Below are 18,665 nucleotides of genomic sequence, written 5' to 3' on the forward strand. Positions count from 1 at the left end.
TAGACAACTAGCAGTACTGAAGAGTAAAACTTATATTGCATGTTAAAAAACACTTTACATCTGGATAATTTACCTTGAGTGTTTTGATATGTGTAGGATCTGTTGACCTTACATAAAAACTCTTTAAGAATACTTCAAACATGCCCTAAAACACACAGAAAACATTTCAAAAACACATTTAATACCCATGAATACCTCATTAATATGCATCTGCACACATGATAAACTCAGAAATACAGACGCCAACTTTTAAAGCATTTAAAGCACACATCTTCACAACAAAGCGGCCTAACAGACAACATGAATGCACTGAATATTAAATTGTTTATTACAGAAAACATTGAAATAAAATGTAAACATTGTACCTTTCTCTGTATGGACATAGTGGCAATATTTTGCAGCACTATATACTGAACCTCCCTGATAGAAAGAAAGGAAGAATTATATATATATATATATATATATATATATATATATATATATATATATATATATATATATATATATATATATATATATATATATAAAATGTCTATATAGATAAGCGAACAAGACACATATTAACAAGACGATTAATATGGCAGTGTGTGTGTGTGTGTGTCTGTACCTGTGGCTCCTCAGTAATCGTACCAGAGATTTGCTGATGATGTTTAGTTCATGCTTAGGGGCCAAGTGCCAATACAGCTGTGCCACAGCCATCACCACCTACAATATAGTGTGTGTGTTTACTTTGAGTTATCTAGGATTTTCTTAATTTTTTAGTATAGCATATGCCCTTTAATGTTAGCAAATAATTCAGTCAACAATAACTCTGTGAAGCACATTTAGATATCCATTCTGTTGTATAACGTTGTGCAATCAATCTACTATATACTATGCAATACTGCATATACTACGATTGCTTGTAGAGTATCACACTGAATATATTCTTGAGACAATGTGAAAAACAAGAACAAACCTACTGTATATGTTGCTTCTAGTTCACCTGCCACTAAACTGCAATTGACTAAATTGCAGGGATGTGTAAATGTGAGTGAAACTAGGAATAATTAATACGCTGTTTTACAGGCTGGACTTTCTGGAAATATGGACTTCATGGATTAGGATTGAACATGATTTTTTATCTACGAGTTTATTTCCAGTGTAATGCATGTCCAAATATTGTATATTATTGTTTTAGCTATTAGAATTGATTTCATATATAATCGTTAAGCAACCTGCCAAAGACAAACAGGGAGAAACAACAAATGAAATGAATCTGGGCTACAGCCAGATGTTTACAGAGAGAAAAAAGATGACCGTATACATACAAGTTTGTGTGGCAGATACAGTATCCCAAAGTGGACACTTGTAAATTTGTTACACTTGTTTGTTTTTGTGGGAGTAAAAAAAAAAAAAAAAAAAAAAAAAGTGTAGTCCTAATTAGGACAAAAGAAAATGCTTGCATGTTTTACGACATACAGTAGTTTATTGTACATCAAAACTACTTTATATGAAGGAAATAAATTACTTGGAGAGTAAATCATGGTTGCACCACATAATATTTAGACTGATGGCCAGATTTCTGAAATGAACCCTTCCACACCCTTACATAAGACAGATGCTTGTGTGCTTGTGTACTCACAGCAGTATTTCTGCTCTGCAGTAAAGGTTTGATATTGCGTAACAGCAATCTATGATCTGGATCCATCGCGTATGGCTTTTTCTGTGCCGCGCCATCTCTCTTCTCTTCATCCGAATCATAGAATGCCTTTTCACTGTTTTCATCAAAAGCGACGTCCTACAGATGTGTGCACATACAACAGTAACGGTAAATGACCAGAGACAGAAACATGCATGTACATAATGGCACAAAAAAAAGGCTGCCATAATTGAAATCTGACCGTGTCGAATAAGCTTAACACTGATTTTTATAAAGCAGGAATGATGGCCTGAATGACAGCACATAGTAAGCGTAGTAACAGTTTCAACATAACAATCTATTGCTAGAATCTGAACAAGCAGTGTGATACAAACTGTGAAATGTATTAAATTAAAAAAAATCAGCTCTGTTGAACACCATTTGTCCTATCAAATTAGCAAACCAGAACTAACAGTTGTACAAGTAGAGCATAATCCATGTCATAATGACATCATAAAGCAGCATAAAAATGAAGGCAATTATCATGGTATTCAAATTTAATAGTTGCACCTCTCTCCATGGGCTGATGAACTGGGTGCGGGCGTAGCGGGTGAGCATGTTGATGATCACCACCTGTCCCCATTCCTCCACATCAATCAGAAGGTTGCACAACTTCCGGTAATTCTTATGGATCAGATCAATCCGCTCGGGACACACTTCTTCAAATGCCACTACCACGCTCCCTGCTACCAGCTACAACACACACACACACCGTCATTCCTACAAACAGCTGTTAGTCTTTGCTCCACGATGGACATCACAGACTAACAAATATCATCCAATATTTCATTGTAGTTTTGGCTGGAGAAATTTTTATGCACAGTCTATGACATCTTAATCTTATTTTTGAATAGCACCTTGTTCCAAGTTCTTACTTAATATTAAAAATATACATCCTGCATGACCATGGTTCAGTCACTGTTCCACAAAACACCACGAAGATGATCAATGATGTGCAGTCTAGCATGTCTTAGGCCTGTCTCTCCAAATTATTACTTATTCCCCTTTCTCCATATCTAAAATATTTCTGTATGAAGTGTTCTGAGGATTAGCCAGCTGTTATTTTTTCTATGTGTAATAAATAAATTACATGTCTCCCATGAAATAGATGAGACAGACAGACACTTTATTCATCCCAATGGAAATTTTATAACTTCCAGCAGTATCCACATACATAAGTAATAAGGCATGCAATAAATAGATAATTCCATCTATTTAGTTATTACACATGCAATGAATGCTAATATAACTTCACTTGTTATTTGTTTCAAGTGATTGAAGGAGATGATGTTTCAAACTGACCGTGCTTTTGTCCTTTAGCAGCTTCTCAATCACTTCAATCAGGTGCTCCTTCTGATCAGGATCCAGGCTGTGCAAGGTGTGAAAGCAAACAACAGCAGAAAAAGATTTCAGATTTAACAAACTTGAGAAAAATAGTTCCGCAATATTTATTTGCAGCTTTACAGACAAAGATGGGTGGAAGCATGCACAAATGTTTGGAAGGAGATTGTTAGAACTAGTGACTTGCTATTATTACCAGCTTGATAATACAGACTGTTGCTGGACCAGTACTTAGAAAAAGTGGAACACAGTAAATGTCACATAATGCTCACAACACAATCCATATTACAGACTTTTTTTGCCTGGCCATTATTCTTGTGCTAATATAAACGTCTGTATGTCCTTAATCATTAATAGCTAGACAGTTTTGAGTATATTTAATAATAGAGAAAATTATGATGATCTAAACTGACATAAGATGAACTTTTTTGTTGAGTCTTAACTACTGAATGTTAGCCCAGTCACTTAATACTGCACCTTTATTAGTAAATGCACTTTAGGCCAAGCAGAAGCTTTACATCGCTGGGCTGCAAGGCTGTAGGTACACATTACTAAAAGGCATATGCATTTCTGTCTGTGTGTGTACCTGTACAGCTTCTGTATTGCATGAGCAGCTGTTTTCCTGACATAAGGTGAAAGGTCAGAGGCAGCCTCTTTGATGGCCAACATCATAATGGGCACAATGATTGGCACACGAATGCTGGAGAGAACCCGTAGGGCACTGGCTCTGATCAGCTGGTTTGGATCCTGTCCAAACACACACAGTTTAGGTAACAAAATTTCAAATCTAACTGAGCAGGACTCAAAGCAGGACTGCTTCCCTGATTAGCCTTAAACCATTCTGGGAATGTGGGAATTAAAGTCCTTTACCTTGAGAGCACGCTGAAAAGTGCTGATGGACAGGAGGGCAAGGTCCTGCTGTTCCTCTGCATATCTGACCAAGTACACGTAAACCAGCTTTTTCAGCTGCAAGACACACGGATGCACCAAATTCTCAAAATGAAATACATTTGACTCATTTCACAAATTTAAGAAATATCTGAACTATTGTGGAAGCTGATTGTATGACAGTGAGCTGCGCACTCATTAGGTCAAGCCAGGAGCTAATTTTATATGACCATCAAATTACTGCCTGCAAATTAAAAAATTATTTAGGGGTAGCGGTGCGAGTGACTTATCATCCTGTTCCATCTGAAACAAAATAGAAGTCACAATAAATAGACAGATATACAGACTGATAGACAGACACCTAGATAGCAGAAATTGCTGAATTATTTCAGCGAATTTGTAGCTAAAAAGTAAAATTAACCTTTTCACACAAAGTGCATGTGTGCAAAGCTGTGCAAAAAGTACAAGAAAAAAAAGACCATGAAGTGTCCAAGGACAATACAATACACTATAGGAGAGATAAATAAGATAGAAACACACAGTCTGTATACTGGTTGATTCTGAGTGCAGATGAGGATGCTATCGCTTTGTAAACATATGTAGACATATGGCATCAGCAGTTAATAGCAGTATATACACTGATCAGGCATAACATTATGAGCACTGAGTGGTCAAGTGAATGACACTGATTATCTCCTCATCATGGCACCAGTTAGTGGGTGGGATATATTAGGCAGCAAGTGAACATTTTGGACTCAAAATTGATGTGTTAGAAGTGGGAAAAATGGGCAAGCGTAAGGATTTGAGCGAGTTTGAGAAGGGCCAGATTGTGATGGCTAGACCAGTGGATCAGAGCATCTCCAAAACTGCAGCTCTTGTGGGGTGTTCCCGGTCTGCAGTGGTCAGTATGTATTAAAAGTGGTCCAAGGAAGGAACAGTAGTGAACCGGCGACAGGATCATGGGTAGCAAAAGTGGTCAGGGCTGTTTTGGCATCAAAAGGGGGACCAACGCAATATTAGGCAGGTGGTCATAATGTTATACCTCGTCGGTGTAATTATGATGTGCAAAAAACTGTTTGCAGCAAAATGTGCTAAAATGCAGTATGATTTAATGAGACCATAGTAAGTTCATTGCCAAACCTACCATACCCACAATGGAGCATGATGATGGCAGCATCAATACCAAAGTAATCAAAGTTGTTATTTAATTTGAAATAGAGACTGTTTTGTCTTGAAAGTTGTTTACTGGTAGAACACACCATTACCTTGCTTTACATGATGTTTGCACTGTGTTAAAGTATATTTCATCAAGTTCATTCATACATTTTTGGTGTTTTCACATGATCAATTATCACTTGTGACTACTCAAGTGAGAGTATGATTTTGAGTGTGTCCAATAAAAGGAAGAAAGAGAGGGTGAAAAACATGAGTGAATATACATGAGTGTGCGTGCATACGCATACATGCATACAGATCAGAGGAGAATCAATTCCTTTAGTGGGCATGTGTGAGTTGTTGAGGATCAATAGATGTACCATCTATGGGTCATCTCCTACTGTGCATGTCTAAGTGCCTAATGTGTGTATATACATTTCTAAGCACGTCCGGGTCTCCAGACTGTCTATATACACGTGTGTGTGTGTGTATATATAAACAGGAGCTCCACAGATAGCAGAGCACAGCTTGGCATTCAACCAGCAAGGAGAAAGAAGAATGTGCAAAGAGAATGTCCGAGACTTCAATTAACTAAACGTATTGCAGTTCCTAATAAATCAGTGCTTAAGACATGGGTCACCTTGCACAGAGATTATTACACGTGTAGGTCTCAGTGAAGATCATAAATTAACAGATTTTTTTTTTAATTAAATGTATTAAATATTAAATATATTGTAAGATATTTGTTCTTAAAAATGCGTTGCTCTTACCTCAAGGTTCTTGCTTGCAACATTTTTCACTACAGCAGGGAACAGTTCTGATGCATTTTTCCCCTTCGCTATTAGCTGAAAGAAAAATAAATAAAAACACCTTCCTTATATGCACAGGTCTGGAAAGTCAGAATCTCTCCAGCAGTAGCTCCAGTATGTAATCTGTATAAAGTGATTGCAAATATGTGGTAAAGTAACTATTTTAATATGCTTACAGCTCGATGCCATTTAAATAAACCACTTAGGCAGGCTGTGGATTTACCACAAAAGTTTCTTACCACCATACGCCCAAAAATGAACACCCAAATTACACAGAAAAACTTGCATAATGTCACTTTTCACTATGTTCAATTATTTTTTTTTTTACATACACTCAAATTACACATAAAACAAAAACACACACTTACCCCCACCACCCTCTTCATGGCCTCCAGTTTGTTAGACTCCTTGCTGCTCTCCAGCATCTCCTTTAGGTCCTCATTCCTGCAACAGATTCAATTCACCTTGATTCAGTCTTGCACTGAAATCCATTCTGACACAAAACAAATGCTCTCACACACTTCCTTTCATAGACAGATTCATTTCACACTGATTCGCCCAGCTCTGATTCATCAGACACAGCTGATTCGCTTCAGGCTTGGATTTAATCAAGCAGACTGCATGCTGCAGGACTCCACACACACACAGCCATGCTGATACACTGTCCCGTTCACACTGCAGCCATTTCTACAAAAATTTTAAATGAATGAATGAATGAATAAATAAATAAATAATAACCAACCAATCTTATAGTGCAGGCTGTTGCACAAGTGTACAATCAATTTAGCCAGAAACAATGAGACAGATATTAAATTCATTTAGCCGAAGCGCACACTCTCCCAGTCTTTTCCTCACCCGTTTTATGTGTATCTGATTGCTAGATGCAATCCCAAAAACTAGGCTAATTTCCAGCATACTCTGATGCCATTAGACATTTAACATGACATGCAACAACTGTGAGAGACCCTCTGACAGAAAAGAAGGGTGTGCTACATCAGTAGAGCAAGATGCAAGCTTAAAGTATTAAGCAAAATACCTTTTAATTATTTGACAATATTTGACTTCAAGAATCCTAGTAACTGATTATACTTTAAATAAATAAACACACAGACGGATTAAAAAGCAGCAGGAGGGTCAGTCTGCAGGAAATCTAACCTGTTTAACTCCATTGTTAGAAATAAGCTGAAAAAGTAAAAATGTTTTGTTAAAATTGGCATAAGATGAATAAATAAAATCACTGTCAATGTGAATGCCCCTAAATAAGCTTTTTGGAAAGAGACATGGTCACATCAAAATTTTCAGCTTGCCAATAAAATGAAGTCTGTATTGCCATCTAGTGGAATAACAGAGACTAAAAGTCTTTGAGTCTTTCACCACAATTACATTCCACTTGGCTCACAGAAAGTAAAAACTCATTTGGTGGAACAGATGAACCTACAGGCCAATCCTTGTCTGAACTGCAGCTGAACTCCAGTGTAGTGAAATCATCGGATTGCTTACACCGAGGAGGACAAACGCCATGCTGTGTTAAAATTTGGCCAATATCAGGGTTGCTGTGTGAGTACTAATGCCATCCAAGCATATTCTCATCTGGGTAGCTGCATGCTAATTATAATGTGATGCACCAGTGAACATTTTCAGGAAATTAAACCTAAATTTTGAACAGATCATAAGGACAAAACATTTTGTTCACATAACCTATTCTACTTGAGTCATAGGATGCATTTAATGTAGGCTAATCCTACACAACCCCCTCTGACATTTTAGCCATGACTGAATGCTAAGTGATGAGACAAATCAAGTGAACATCATGAACACCATGTGAAATTTTGCATAGCTGACACGCATAGGCACTGTAGCTTTCACTGTACACAAGGAATTGTGGTTCCCAATTAAGTAAGCATCTTGTATTATACTATAAGTCATCTTGTATTATAATAAGTAATAAAGCACTGTCGAATTTATTAGATTTTCTTACAAAAATCCTAAAGAAAGAATACGTCAATCAAATAAAGTACTAGAATCATTTATATTTTAATATGTAAATTTGCATTGCGAAAGCTTTCGAATTCAGGTAGCCTGAAAGGGCACAAATGCATTGTGAGATTTTAATACCCTGTGGTTTCTGCCTCTAGACAGCCTCTGCGATGGCAGCTGAGAGAGTGTTCCTCATGACTGAAGTCCGATCTCAGTGTGAGTTGCAAATTCTCTGCAGAAACCAGCACCTTACGCACAACACCCTGTGCTTCAGAGTAGAGTTCAGACAGACCACCATTCATCTTATCCAGAAATCCAAAAACGCAGCATCCAGTGAAAATGTCCAGTTCAAAACATAATTTCTATTGAAAGCTTCACTCGTTTATTTTGCTTCCCACTCTGGTCATAATTAATGAAGCAGGCAGAAAAAAGTAGAAGTCATTGATCCACAATGTCCCTCCAAATGAGAACTTAAGACAAGGTAGAGTCCATAAAAAGTCACAAGTTAAATTCTCTCTAAGCCATGCTGTGTCGGTTGCTATCCTCCTCCCCAATGACCAAGAAACAGAATAGCATAAACACTCACTCACTTATGGAGCGTCTCTACATCAAATCAGGCACCATGTGAGCCGGGAGAATGCTGGACTGTGTGTCCATCACCTCTTATCAAATTCAAACGATGGTGTGGAGACACAAACAACAGTCGAGCATTCAGGTCAAATTCCTTATCAAACAGTGCTTGTTTTAAAGCATGCAGTCCAGCTCCAAAATCCAATTTTTCACAAAATTACTCTGACTGTGTACAGACAAAGGAGCAGACTGGAACATTTACAAGAACTCCAGTGCAGCCAGTTTCCTGTTAACCATTAATTCTACTCACTCTTCCCTTTAACACAACCAGCCATCCTCTTAAAGAACCAAAAATTTAAAAAATATATATAAAAAAATAAACAAAACAAAACAAAACTGCAAAGAAGGTAAAAGCTCTCTATGCTGTGCTGGAATCATAGATTTTTAATATGAAACAACCTCAGCTCTTTCAGACTGTGGTCACTTTCTCCTCCCCGTCACAGGATGTGTGTGGCTCTTATCAACCCTTGATAAACACAGAGAGCTGGCACGACACCTTCCTCTACAACACAATGGTTAAAGTACCGAGCCAGTTTGCCTGCAGATTATTGACCACAGTAGGAGTACAAGTCCAGAAAGGTTAATGAGTCCACTTATAGATGACAACATTTCTCTAAAGTCCACTAAAAGTGGACAGTTTCTTTGTTTTTGGCTATGCGCTGAAGATATTTTGGTTTGAGATCAAAAGATAAATTAGAATTTCAGTTTTATATCTAGATGTAATGAACATGGCACTTTTGGTAGCAGACCACACAATTTTTGGAGGTGAGCAAAAAGTGCACAGATCAGGCATAACATTATGAGCAGTGAAGTGAAGAACACTGATCATCTCATCATGGCACCTGTTAGTGGGTGGGATATATTAGGCAGCAAGTGAACATTTTGTCCTCAAAGTTGATGTGTTAGAAGCAGGAAAAATGGGCAAGCGTAAGGATTTGAGCGAGTTTGACAAGGACCAAATGTGAGGACTAGATGACTGGATCAGAGCATCTCCAAAACTGCAGCTCTTGTGGGGTGTTCCTGGTCTGCAGTGGTCAGTATCTATCAAAAGTGGTCCAAGGAAGGAACAGTGGTGAACCAACAACAGGGTCATGAGCAGCCAAGTCTCATTGATGCACGTGGGGAGTGAAGGCTGACCCGTGTGATCCGATCCAACAGACGAGCTACTGTTGCTCAAATTGCTGAAGAAGTTAATGCATGACGGGTCAGGGCTGTTTTGGCAGCCAAAGGGCGACCAACACAATATTAAGCTTTGGCCATAATGTTATGTCTGGTCAGGGTATCAAAACGGATCATCTTAAAAGCAAATAAAAGTAAATAACACATAATATTTGGTTGCAATATGTGCCTCAGTTCAGCCACCCAGTGACATCAAACTGCTGCATTCTTCTTTTGTGATCCTCCTAATTAAATTGGATGTACTTCTCTCCAAATTGGCAGACAGGATGTTTCCGTAGACTTCTGAATTCATTCTGGTGCTACCATCATCAGTTACTGATAAAGATTCATGAGTCTGTTCCAGAAGCAGCCACACAAGCCCAAGCCATGACACTACCTCCAGCATCCTCCTACCTGATCAATGATCTTGAATGTTTAGGATCACAAACAGATCCTTCATTTCTTCATACTTTTTCCTTTCCATCACTTTGGCTCATCTCTGTATTTCTTCAAATTCCAGTCTGCCGATGAGTGGTTTGTATCTTCAGCTATGGCCTCTATTATTTCTGCCCTTGAAGTCATCTTCTAATGGTGGATAGTGATACCCTCACCCCTGCCCTGTGGAGGTTGTTGGTGATGTCAGTTGTTTTCTTGGGTTTTCTTCACAGATCTCACAATGTATGTGTTATCTACTGCTGTTTTCATTGAAAGACCAGTTCAATTTTGGTTTTGGTTGTTGTAGTGGAGTCTTTGCAGGACATTGTTTGTATTGGCTATACCCAATGCTTATGCAAAGGCTCTAATCAATTCCCTCTTTTCTCAGGTTCAAAATAGTCTGCTTTTCTCACATTGATAGCTCTCTGATCTTCACATTGGTTTATCCCTTTTAGCAGCAAATGCATTCCACAAGCAAAACCCAAGCCAAGAGTAGAAATTCAGAGCTATTAATCGTTCAATCAATCTAACAGGGAATATTTCTTCAAACAATAGGTGCCAAGTTCTAATGTTTAGCAATCTAGAAGTAAGCATCAGGAAACGAATGTCTCAAATATTTATTATTGTCCAAGTTGTGCATCACAGATTAATGATACCACAAAGCATTATCTTTGTATAACAGCACAGTTGGGAATGACTTCCAGCTATAACAATGACAAATGTTTCTATAGTGTTTTTTGTTATGAGACATAATATTTATGGAAGGAGTCTTGATTGTAAGTATTTTATAACGGTCACATGACTCTGTGCAGTTTATCAGCAAAGGAAAATTTCTAGGAAAGAGTTGTTCATGCTTTCCGGTTTTTCATTCAAAATAGCAAGTGGCTGAGAGAATGAGAGATAGAGGAAGAGAGAGCGAGCAAGAAAGAGAGAGCGAGCAAGAAAGAGAGAGCGAGCAAGAAAGAAAGAAAGAGAGAGCGAGCAAGAAAGAAAGAAAGAGAGAGCGAGCAAGAAAGAAAGAAAGAGAGAGCGAGCAAGAAAGAAAGAAAGAGAGAGCGAGCAAGAAAGAAAGAAAGAGAGAGCGAGCAAGAAAGAAAGAAAGAGAGAGCGAGCAAGAAAGAAAGAAAGAAAGAAAGAAAGGAGAGAGAGTAAGCGAGAAAGAAAAAGAAAGGAGAGAGAGTAAGCGAGAAAGAAAAAGAAAGAGTAAGCAAGAAAGAAAGAAAGAAAGAGTAAGCAAGAAAGAAAGAAAGAAAGAGAGAGAGTAAGCAAGAAAGAAAGAAAGAAAGAAAGAAAGAAGGAGAGAGAGTAAGCAAGAAAGAAAGAAAGAAAGAAAGAAAGAAAGAAAGAAAGAAAGAAAGAAAGAAAGAGAGAGAAAGAAAGAAAGAGAGAAAGAAAGAAAGAAAGAGAGAAAGAGAGAGTAAGCAAGAAAGAAAGAGAGAGTAAGCAAGAAAGAAAGCAAGAAAGGAGAGAGAGTAAGCAAGAAAGAGTAAGCAAGAAAGAAAGAAAGAAAGAGTAAGCAAGAAAGAAAGAAAGAAAGAAAGAAAGGAGAGAGAGTAAGCAAGAAAGAAAGAAAGAAAGAAAGAAAGAAAGAAAGAAAGAGAGAAAGAAAGAAAGAGAGAAAGAAAGAAAGAGAGAAAGAAAGAAAGAGAGAAAGAAAGAAAGAAAGAAAGAAAGAAAGAAAGAAAGAAAGAGAGAGAGAAAGAAAGAAAGAGAGAGTAAGAAAGAAAGAAAGAAAGAAAGGAGAGAGAGTAAGCAAGAAAGAAAGAAAGAAAGGAGAGAGAGTAAGCAAGAAAGAAAGAAAGAAAGGAGAGTAAGCAAGAAAGAAAGAAAGAAAGAAAGAAAGAGAGAAAGAAAGAAAGAGAGAAAGAAAGAAAGAGAGAAAGAAAGAAAGAAAGAAAGAAAGAAAGAAAGAAAGAAAGAAAGAAAGAAAGAAAGAGAGAGTAAGCAAGAAAGAAAGCAAGCAAGAAAGGAGAGAGAGTAAGCAAGAAAGAAAGAAAGAAAGAGTAAGCAAGAAAGAAAGAAAGAAAGGAGAGAGAGTAAGCAAGAAAGAAAGAAAGAAAGAAAGAGCAAGAAAGAAAGAAAGAAAGAAAGAAAGAAAGAAAGAAAGGAGAGAGAGTAAGCAAGAAAGAAAGAAAGAAAAAGAAAGAAAGGAGAGAGAGTAAGCAAGAAAGAAAGAAAGAAAAAGAAAGAAAGGAGAGAGAGTAAGCAAGAAAGAAAGAAAGAAAAAGAAAGAAAGGAGAGAGAGTAAGCAAGAAAGAAAGAAAGAAAGAAAGAAAGAAAGAAAGAAAGAAAGAAAGAAAGAAAGAAAGAAAGAAAGAAAGAAAGAAAGAAAGAAAGAAAGAAAGAAAGAAAGAAAGAAAGAATCTAGCTGTGCTCTAATGGGTTCACAGAGGGTATCTACTTCCAGTTTAGTTAACATGTGTAAGAGTAACAGCAGGTTTTTTATCACAATGTGCTTATTATATTTTATATTGTTGAATTGCTTGTTATGTACAATCTATCAGAATGTGTTCAACTTGGATTATTATATTTATTAGGAACGATTAAAAAATTTGGCATGTAAATTGAGATCATAAGGACAAAGGTTTTAAACCAAAAAGATTTAAGATGCTTACACCACATGAATGCTTACTCAGTCACCAATACTCACCCATAATCAACCAGACGATTTAAAAAAATAATTTTCTTAGATGAAAATTTCGTATAATCAATCGCAGACGACACCAGAAGGTGGTAAAATTGCAGAGCAAAGTAAAAGCAACCTGTAAAAAGCTACATCCAAGCAAAACAATGCCTAGTAAATTAGTAAAGAGAAATGTACCTTTACTTCATTACAGGATTTTCAAGGGCTCAGGTTGTTTGCTCTGCGATTTAAACTCTTGACCTTCCTTGTTATAGTCCACTATCTCAGCCATGTGAACATTAAACCACCAATTTTCAATGTGCTGTTGTTTTTAACTGTATACGTGTATTCCTGCAGAATCGGCTAAAAATTCACCATCCAGCAGAGTATATTATTACAGCTCCCTTACACTCCTTGAACTGAAAGGGGGGGAAATTGCTCAAGTTTCAATGGATGGAAACAATTAAATTGCGATATTTTTAAATGGCCTTCGAAGGGTATATCTTAACAAAATCTATTTTTACATAGTGTAAGTGTCTATACTCATGACAGTCAAGAATTACACAATACAGTACTGCTGAACACACCCGTAAATCTGTCTCACTCTTATCCTAACTCCCATTGCACTGCATACCTTATTTATCTGGAATGAATGAAGCATGACACCATATCTCAGACAAAACCCAGCTTATTACATCAGCACAGTGCTACAGATTTTCTTTTCCACATTCCCAAACCTTGTTGTCAATTACAGTGCTTCTGCTCCACACCGATATCACTTCACACAAAGCATATTTTAGCGTAAAGCATACTGAACTCGGTAGCACAGAAAATAAATAAATCCTCCATCAACCGAGACTGTGAAAGCCTGCAGTGTCCCAGACATTCCACTGGATTCAAAAGAAAAAATTCTCCAAGGTGCAAAGAGTTAACGCTGAGTAAAAGTAGCACAGCATGAGCAAATCTGAGCACTGATGTAGGGCAGTGACTAATATTAATCATACTAATCTCTTACTGCACCCTACTGGTCATATAGCCTTAAAAGCAAAAGTACATTTTATGGTTTAGGTTATTTTTTTCCCATATTGTGATTCAGTGTAATCTATTTACTGTTGAATAAAAATCAACTGTAATGTTTAATATTAATGTTAATCATAGCATCAAATCACAAGCTCCTCATTCATAAGATGTATTCTGGGTGCAGACAGACATTTATTCATTCTTAACCTAATCTACTGTATACTGTTATTTTGAGGCAATATACAAACAAATAGATATTACAATAATAAAAAAAAAATAATAATTAATGGGCTCTATAGTGGTGGCAGAGGCATGGTCGAGTGTTTCGACTGTGGCGGGTCGAATTGGTGAGGAATATGTGTGCATCTACCCGATCTCACTAACTGCATGTCCACGTCATGTGAGGATGCACACATAGGTGTCAGAATTCATGCTTGCATGAAACAGTAGTTTTTTCACTAGGGGACAGCATCACATGTCTCGAACAAGACTTTACAGAAAACTGAAAACGAAAAGTAGAGCATTCTCTGAGCCTAAAACAATGGAACACTCTGTTTCACTTTGTTTCAATGGGTGCTCGGGAAAACGATTGTTGCATGATCAATTATAAAAACATTGAATACATTATAAACAAAAATGTCAAGTCATTTTGCACCAAAATAATTTCTGAAGCATTTTCCCTCATGTGTATTATGCAGTATGAAGTGGTCCAGTGGCGACAGGAAGGAATTAGTGCCAAGTCAATATTGAATGAGTTTGAATGAGCCTTGACATTTTTGGTTTTTCACCAAGCTTTCATTTCATTGCTGTTGGATGATTTTATGCCACTCCTGGCACAACAATTCAAGCAGCTCAGCTTTGTTTGATGGCTTGTGACCATCCATCTTCCCCTTGATCACATTCCACAGGTTTTCAATAGGGATCAGGTTCGGAGATCAGGCTGGCCATGACTGAAAGCAACCTAACGCTCAGTGTATCTGATCAATACACATTTAAACACAATATTTCTGTCAAAATGCACTTAGTTGAATATAGCATTTTGTTTAACCAGTAGCATCCCTGTACACAAGTGGTGCTTCTTGTTTCCTCTGCAATTATTGTGGTTGTTAGCTTCTTTGTATTTTTGCCCTAATGCCTTTAATTTCACTTTGCCATTAGATCCAGGACCAACTTCACCCTTTCTCTGTCACAGCCCAAGAAATGTCCTCAGAGAACCTCATAGATTGTTTTTGCAGCTACTGTGCAGTGTGTTTTTTGTTTGTTTGTATCCCCCAACATCTTAATGAGATTTATTTTGGTTTATATAATCTGGACTCCACTGACTACCTTTTACAACACATTAGAGCCGAATGATGAATTTTGACTTTGCCCATAGCCACATATCAATAAGAGATAAATGACCAGACATCACATGTTTTCAGATTTACAACCTATGTGGTAAAAATCTGATCCAAGCTGTTTACACATTTAAAATGCCTTGATATTTCTTAACTGTAGTACATAAAAGTAAAAAAATACACTAATGAGGTTTAACATTGATACAATGATCTTTCTGAACAGTAAAGTAAGTCTCTTATTTACAGCTGCATGCCTAAAATCTGTAGAAAGCCAATCATCACACCTCTTTCCAAAGCCATGTTGTTTACACGTTATTTTTCGGATTTATACCGTATAACCAAATCCAGCGCCTTTATTTCTTATGTGACGTGCTAAGCAACAATGCAAAGCAAATGAAACCTTTAACAGATGTGAAAGAATATGACAACAGCTGTCTGTGTGATGCTTGCCATTTTCCATTTCAAAAACAGCTCTGCAGCCGCCGGCCCTTCTACGCATGCGTGTCAGCCATGTATACGCGGCAGCAACTGGCAGCGAAAGGGCGCGCGTGCGCGCACGCAAACACACACACACAACGTAATATAAAATAAAGTTGTTAATATTTGCTTCTCAGCTTACTTTTTAAAATCGCTGGTGAAGAGCCCAAAGCTAGTGGTCGGAGTGGTCTCCTGACCAACTTCCACGCCTGTGTCCGTTCCTCCTTGGTCATTGTACGACAAACTGTTGGCCGACATTCCTAACATTTACCTTTAAGGCTATAAGCAGTTTGAAAGAGTGAAGGAAAAATCTTGGATTTATATATATATATATATATATCCGGTTTAAAAGATCCGAATGAAAATCCTTTTCTCGGAGTTGCAAGTGTTTTCTGTGCCTTCTCCCACACACAACCGGATGTGTGAGTAGCAGAAGTTTAAGTCACATGACAGACTCATGACGCGCCTACTGCTGGCACCTGACCACTACTCGGCTTTATAAAAATAGTTTTTAGGTCATTTAATATGCCACACAATGTAAATCATATATTGTCTTTTAACCAGATATGACGTGTTTGAGTTTTTGAAGTTCATACTGTGGTCAGTAAAGTCAGTACAGTCTACTGGTCAAGTGTCTCTCAGCCCACTGTACTAGTTCTAGTTCTAGTTTTCACTGCTCCATTTAAACCCACTAGTAAACTGAACATGAAATGGAGTCCAAAATGATGTTTAATCTACTGAATACTGTACTACAATTAAGACCTACTGAGATGTGCAACTACGTGTTACTATGGCTTGTGGGTCCACCCCCTGTCTCACTTTAGTGACGTCATCGAGGTGCAGAGAGAGGAGATGAAAATTTGGGATATACATAGTAACAAACATACATGCACATAACCACAAAAATCAATTTCACAGAATATTATACCTGATGCACCTAACAACAAAAATCAGTTATATAACTTTAATAATCTTCAACAACAGACATCAGCTTTGTGACTGCTGCCATGAACTAGTGTGAAGCTGAAGCTGCAACAATGTTTAGGAAGGTGGTACGTGTCAACACACAGCATCCAGTAACATCCAAGGTTTCTCCCCATAGTGCATTCTGGTGCCATCTCTTCCCCAAGTAAGCCATCATGTATGATGTAACCGGAAATGTGATTCATCAGACCAGGCCACATTTAACCAGTTGCACCATAATCCAATTCTGATGCTCACATGTCCATTATGGCACAAGCTGTGATGCACTGTGTCACCTTAATGCCATAGCATTACATTTTTCAACAGTTTGTGCTACAGTAGCTCTTCGGCAGGATCTGACCAGATGGGATAGCCAGTCTCTGTACTATGAAGTCGGCAGTAGGTGTTCTTACTACTGGTTGCCATAGTAATAACATTTATCATTGGTAGCACAACTAACATTAAACTTTTATAAACTTTGTCTTGATGCTGGACATGGCCACATCATCTATTCACCAAAGATTGCATAGTTGCCCGCTCTCATTGAAAATGAATGGTATCCGGTTGCTTGTTCCTATATGTGTGAATGTAATTTGTAACTCAAACATCAACACATCAATATATAGATTTAAGTCAACATCTGGCACCTGCCTAATATTGTGTTGGTCCCCTTTTCGCTGCCAAAACAGCCCTGACCCGTCATGCACTGTGTATTCTGACACCTTTCTATCAGAACCAGCATTAACTTCTTAACTTCTAAGCAATTTTAGCAACAGTAGCTCATCTGTTGGATCGGACCACATGGGCCAGCCTTCGCTTCCCACGTGCATCAATGAGCCTTGGCTGCCCATGACCCTGTCACCGGTTCACCACTGTTCCTTCCTTGGACCACTTTTGATAGATACTGACCACTGAAGACCAGGAACACCCCACAAGAGCTGCAGTTTTGGAGATGCTCTGATTCAGTCATCTAGCTGTCACGTCACAAATATAAAACATAATATTAAATATTAATCCACTGCAGATTTTTTGAGAATCTGTGTGTGGACCATAATGGGCTAATTTATAGGTGTCAAACCGGATCCACAAAGGGCCTTCTGCTTGGTTGGAATGAAATCCTGCACCCACACCAGCCCTTTGTGGATCCAGTTTGACACCTATGGGCTAATTGGTCAAATACATTCACATTTTTGTCCTACTCCTGTGTTTTTTGGTTGTTTCACTACAGTTGCAGTGCTGGTATTTTACAGACTGTGTCGATATAGCAACATATTGAATGTGAGAGTAAATGCAAGATATGTAAGAACAATACTGTACTTCCAAAGTCCCTTCTCGCAAGCTGGAGAAAAGATTCTGTATGCTTCTTCACACAACTATGATAAGAAAATGTTACAGTAGTTTAGTGTTAGCCTACACAGTTCATTGGTTCAACTAACTGATCTGATGAGAAATTTCAGATACAGACCAAGTGTGGTCTGGTGAAATGGTTGGAATGTATGTCCTACCATCATCTATGGAATTTTAAATGCTTTTAAATTTTTAAGGCATTGTGCCCAGCAGGACATATATACTGTATATAGCAAAGAGTGCTTTAGCAGAAAGTTGCTGGTATAATGGTTGGCATATGAGCCCAAAGGTAAGGTCTGATCCTGTGTCACTCGAGTGATGTCTGATTATATCTATCTATCTATCTATCTATCTATCTATCTATCTATCTATCTATCTATCTATCTATCTATCTATCTATCTATCTATCTATCTATCTATCTATCTATCTATCTATCTATCTATCTGTCTATCCCACTCACTTATTCTTTATATTCGTCAGTATTTCACCATTCCCAACGTAGTTTTAGACACTTCAGAGGTGACTCACAAATCTGAAACTTTCCTATAGTAATCCTGAACGCTTATCAGTTTCACTGACAGTCAGTTTGAAGGACCAGGATCTCCAGAGATCTCTAAATTGATTTAGGATCTATGATATAAAGTCAAGTCAAGAAGCTTTTATTGTCATTTCAATCACATATAGCTGACGCTGGTGCTACATAAAACAGCATAGAACAACATAGAGCTACAAAACAACAACACAGAGCTAAGGACTGAAAGTAAGTTGCACTAGCTACATAAAGTGCAATGTGTGCAACCTAGTGTGACAGACAATACAAAAC

General features: G+C 37.7%; 1 protein-coding gene across 2 annotated transcripts in view; it reads right to left on the reverse strand.

Annotated features, from left to right (window-relative positions):
* ap3b1a (adaptor related protein complex 3 subunit beta 1a) overlaps positions 1–15,967 on the reverse strand; it is a 55,445-nt gene extending 39,478 nt beyond the window's left edge. Inside the window, exons 1-11 of one of the 2 annotated variants that reach the window (XM_058415351.1) lie at positions 15,674–15,967; positions 6,243–6,318; positions 5,836–5,910; positions 3,893–3,988; positions 3,609–3,769; positions 2,984–3,050; positions 2,192–2,374; positions 1,625–1,780; positions 608–705; positions 366–420; positions 74–145 (exon numbers count right to left, since the gene is read on the reverse strand). In XM_058415351.1, the coding sequence (XP_058271334.1) occupies positions 74–145; positions 366–420; positions 608–705; positions 1,625–1,780; positions 2,192–2,374; positions 2,984–3,050; positions 3,609–3,769; positions 3,893–3,988; positions 5,836–5,910; positions 6,243–6,318; positions 15,674–15,798 (1,164 nt within the window). In that variant the 5' untranslated portion in view covers positions 15,799–15,967. Of the gene's footprint in view, positions 1–73; positions 146–365; positions 421–607; positions 706–1,624; positions 1,781–2,191; positions 2,375–2,983; positions 3,051–3,608; positions 3,770–3,892; positions 3,989–5,835; positions 5,911–6,242; positions 6,319–7,989; positions 8,703–15,673 lie in introns of those variants that run through there. The other variant, XM_058415350.1, reaches the window with a different exon arrangement.
* Between the last annotated feature and the right edge of the window lie 2,698 nt (positions 15,968–18,665).

The sequence above is a fragment of the Hemibagrus wyckioides genome, linkage group LG18 (genome assembly GCF_019097595.1).
Source record: "Hemibagrus wyckioides isolate EC202008001 linkage group LG18, SWU_Hwy_1.0, whole genome shotgun sequence".
In the NCBI taxonomy this organism is placed as follows: Eukaryota; Metazoa; Chordata; class Actinopteri; order Siluriformes; family Bagridae; genus Hemibagrus; species Hemibagrus wyckioides.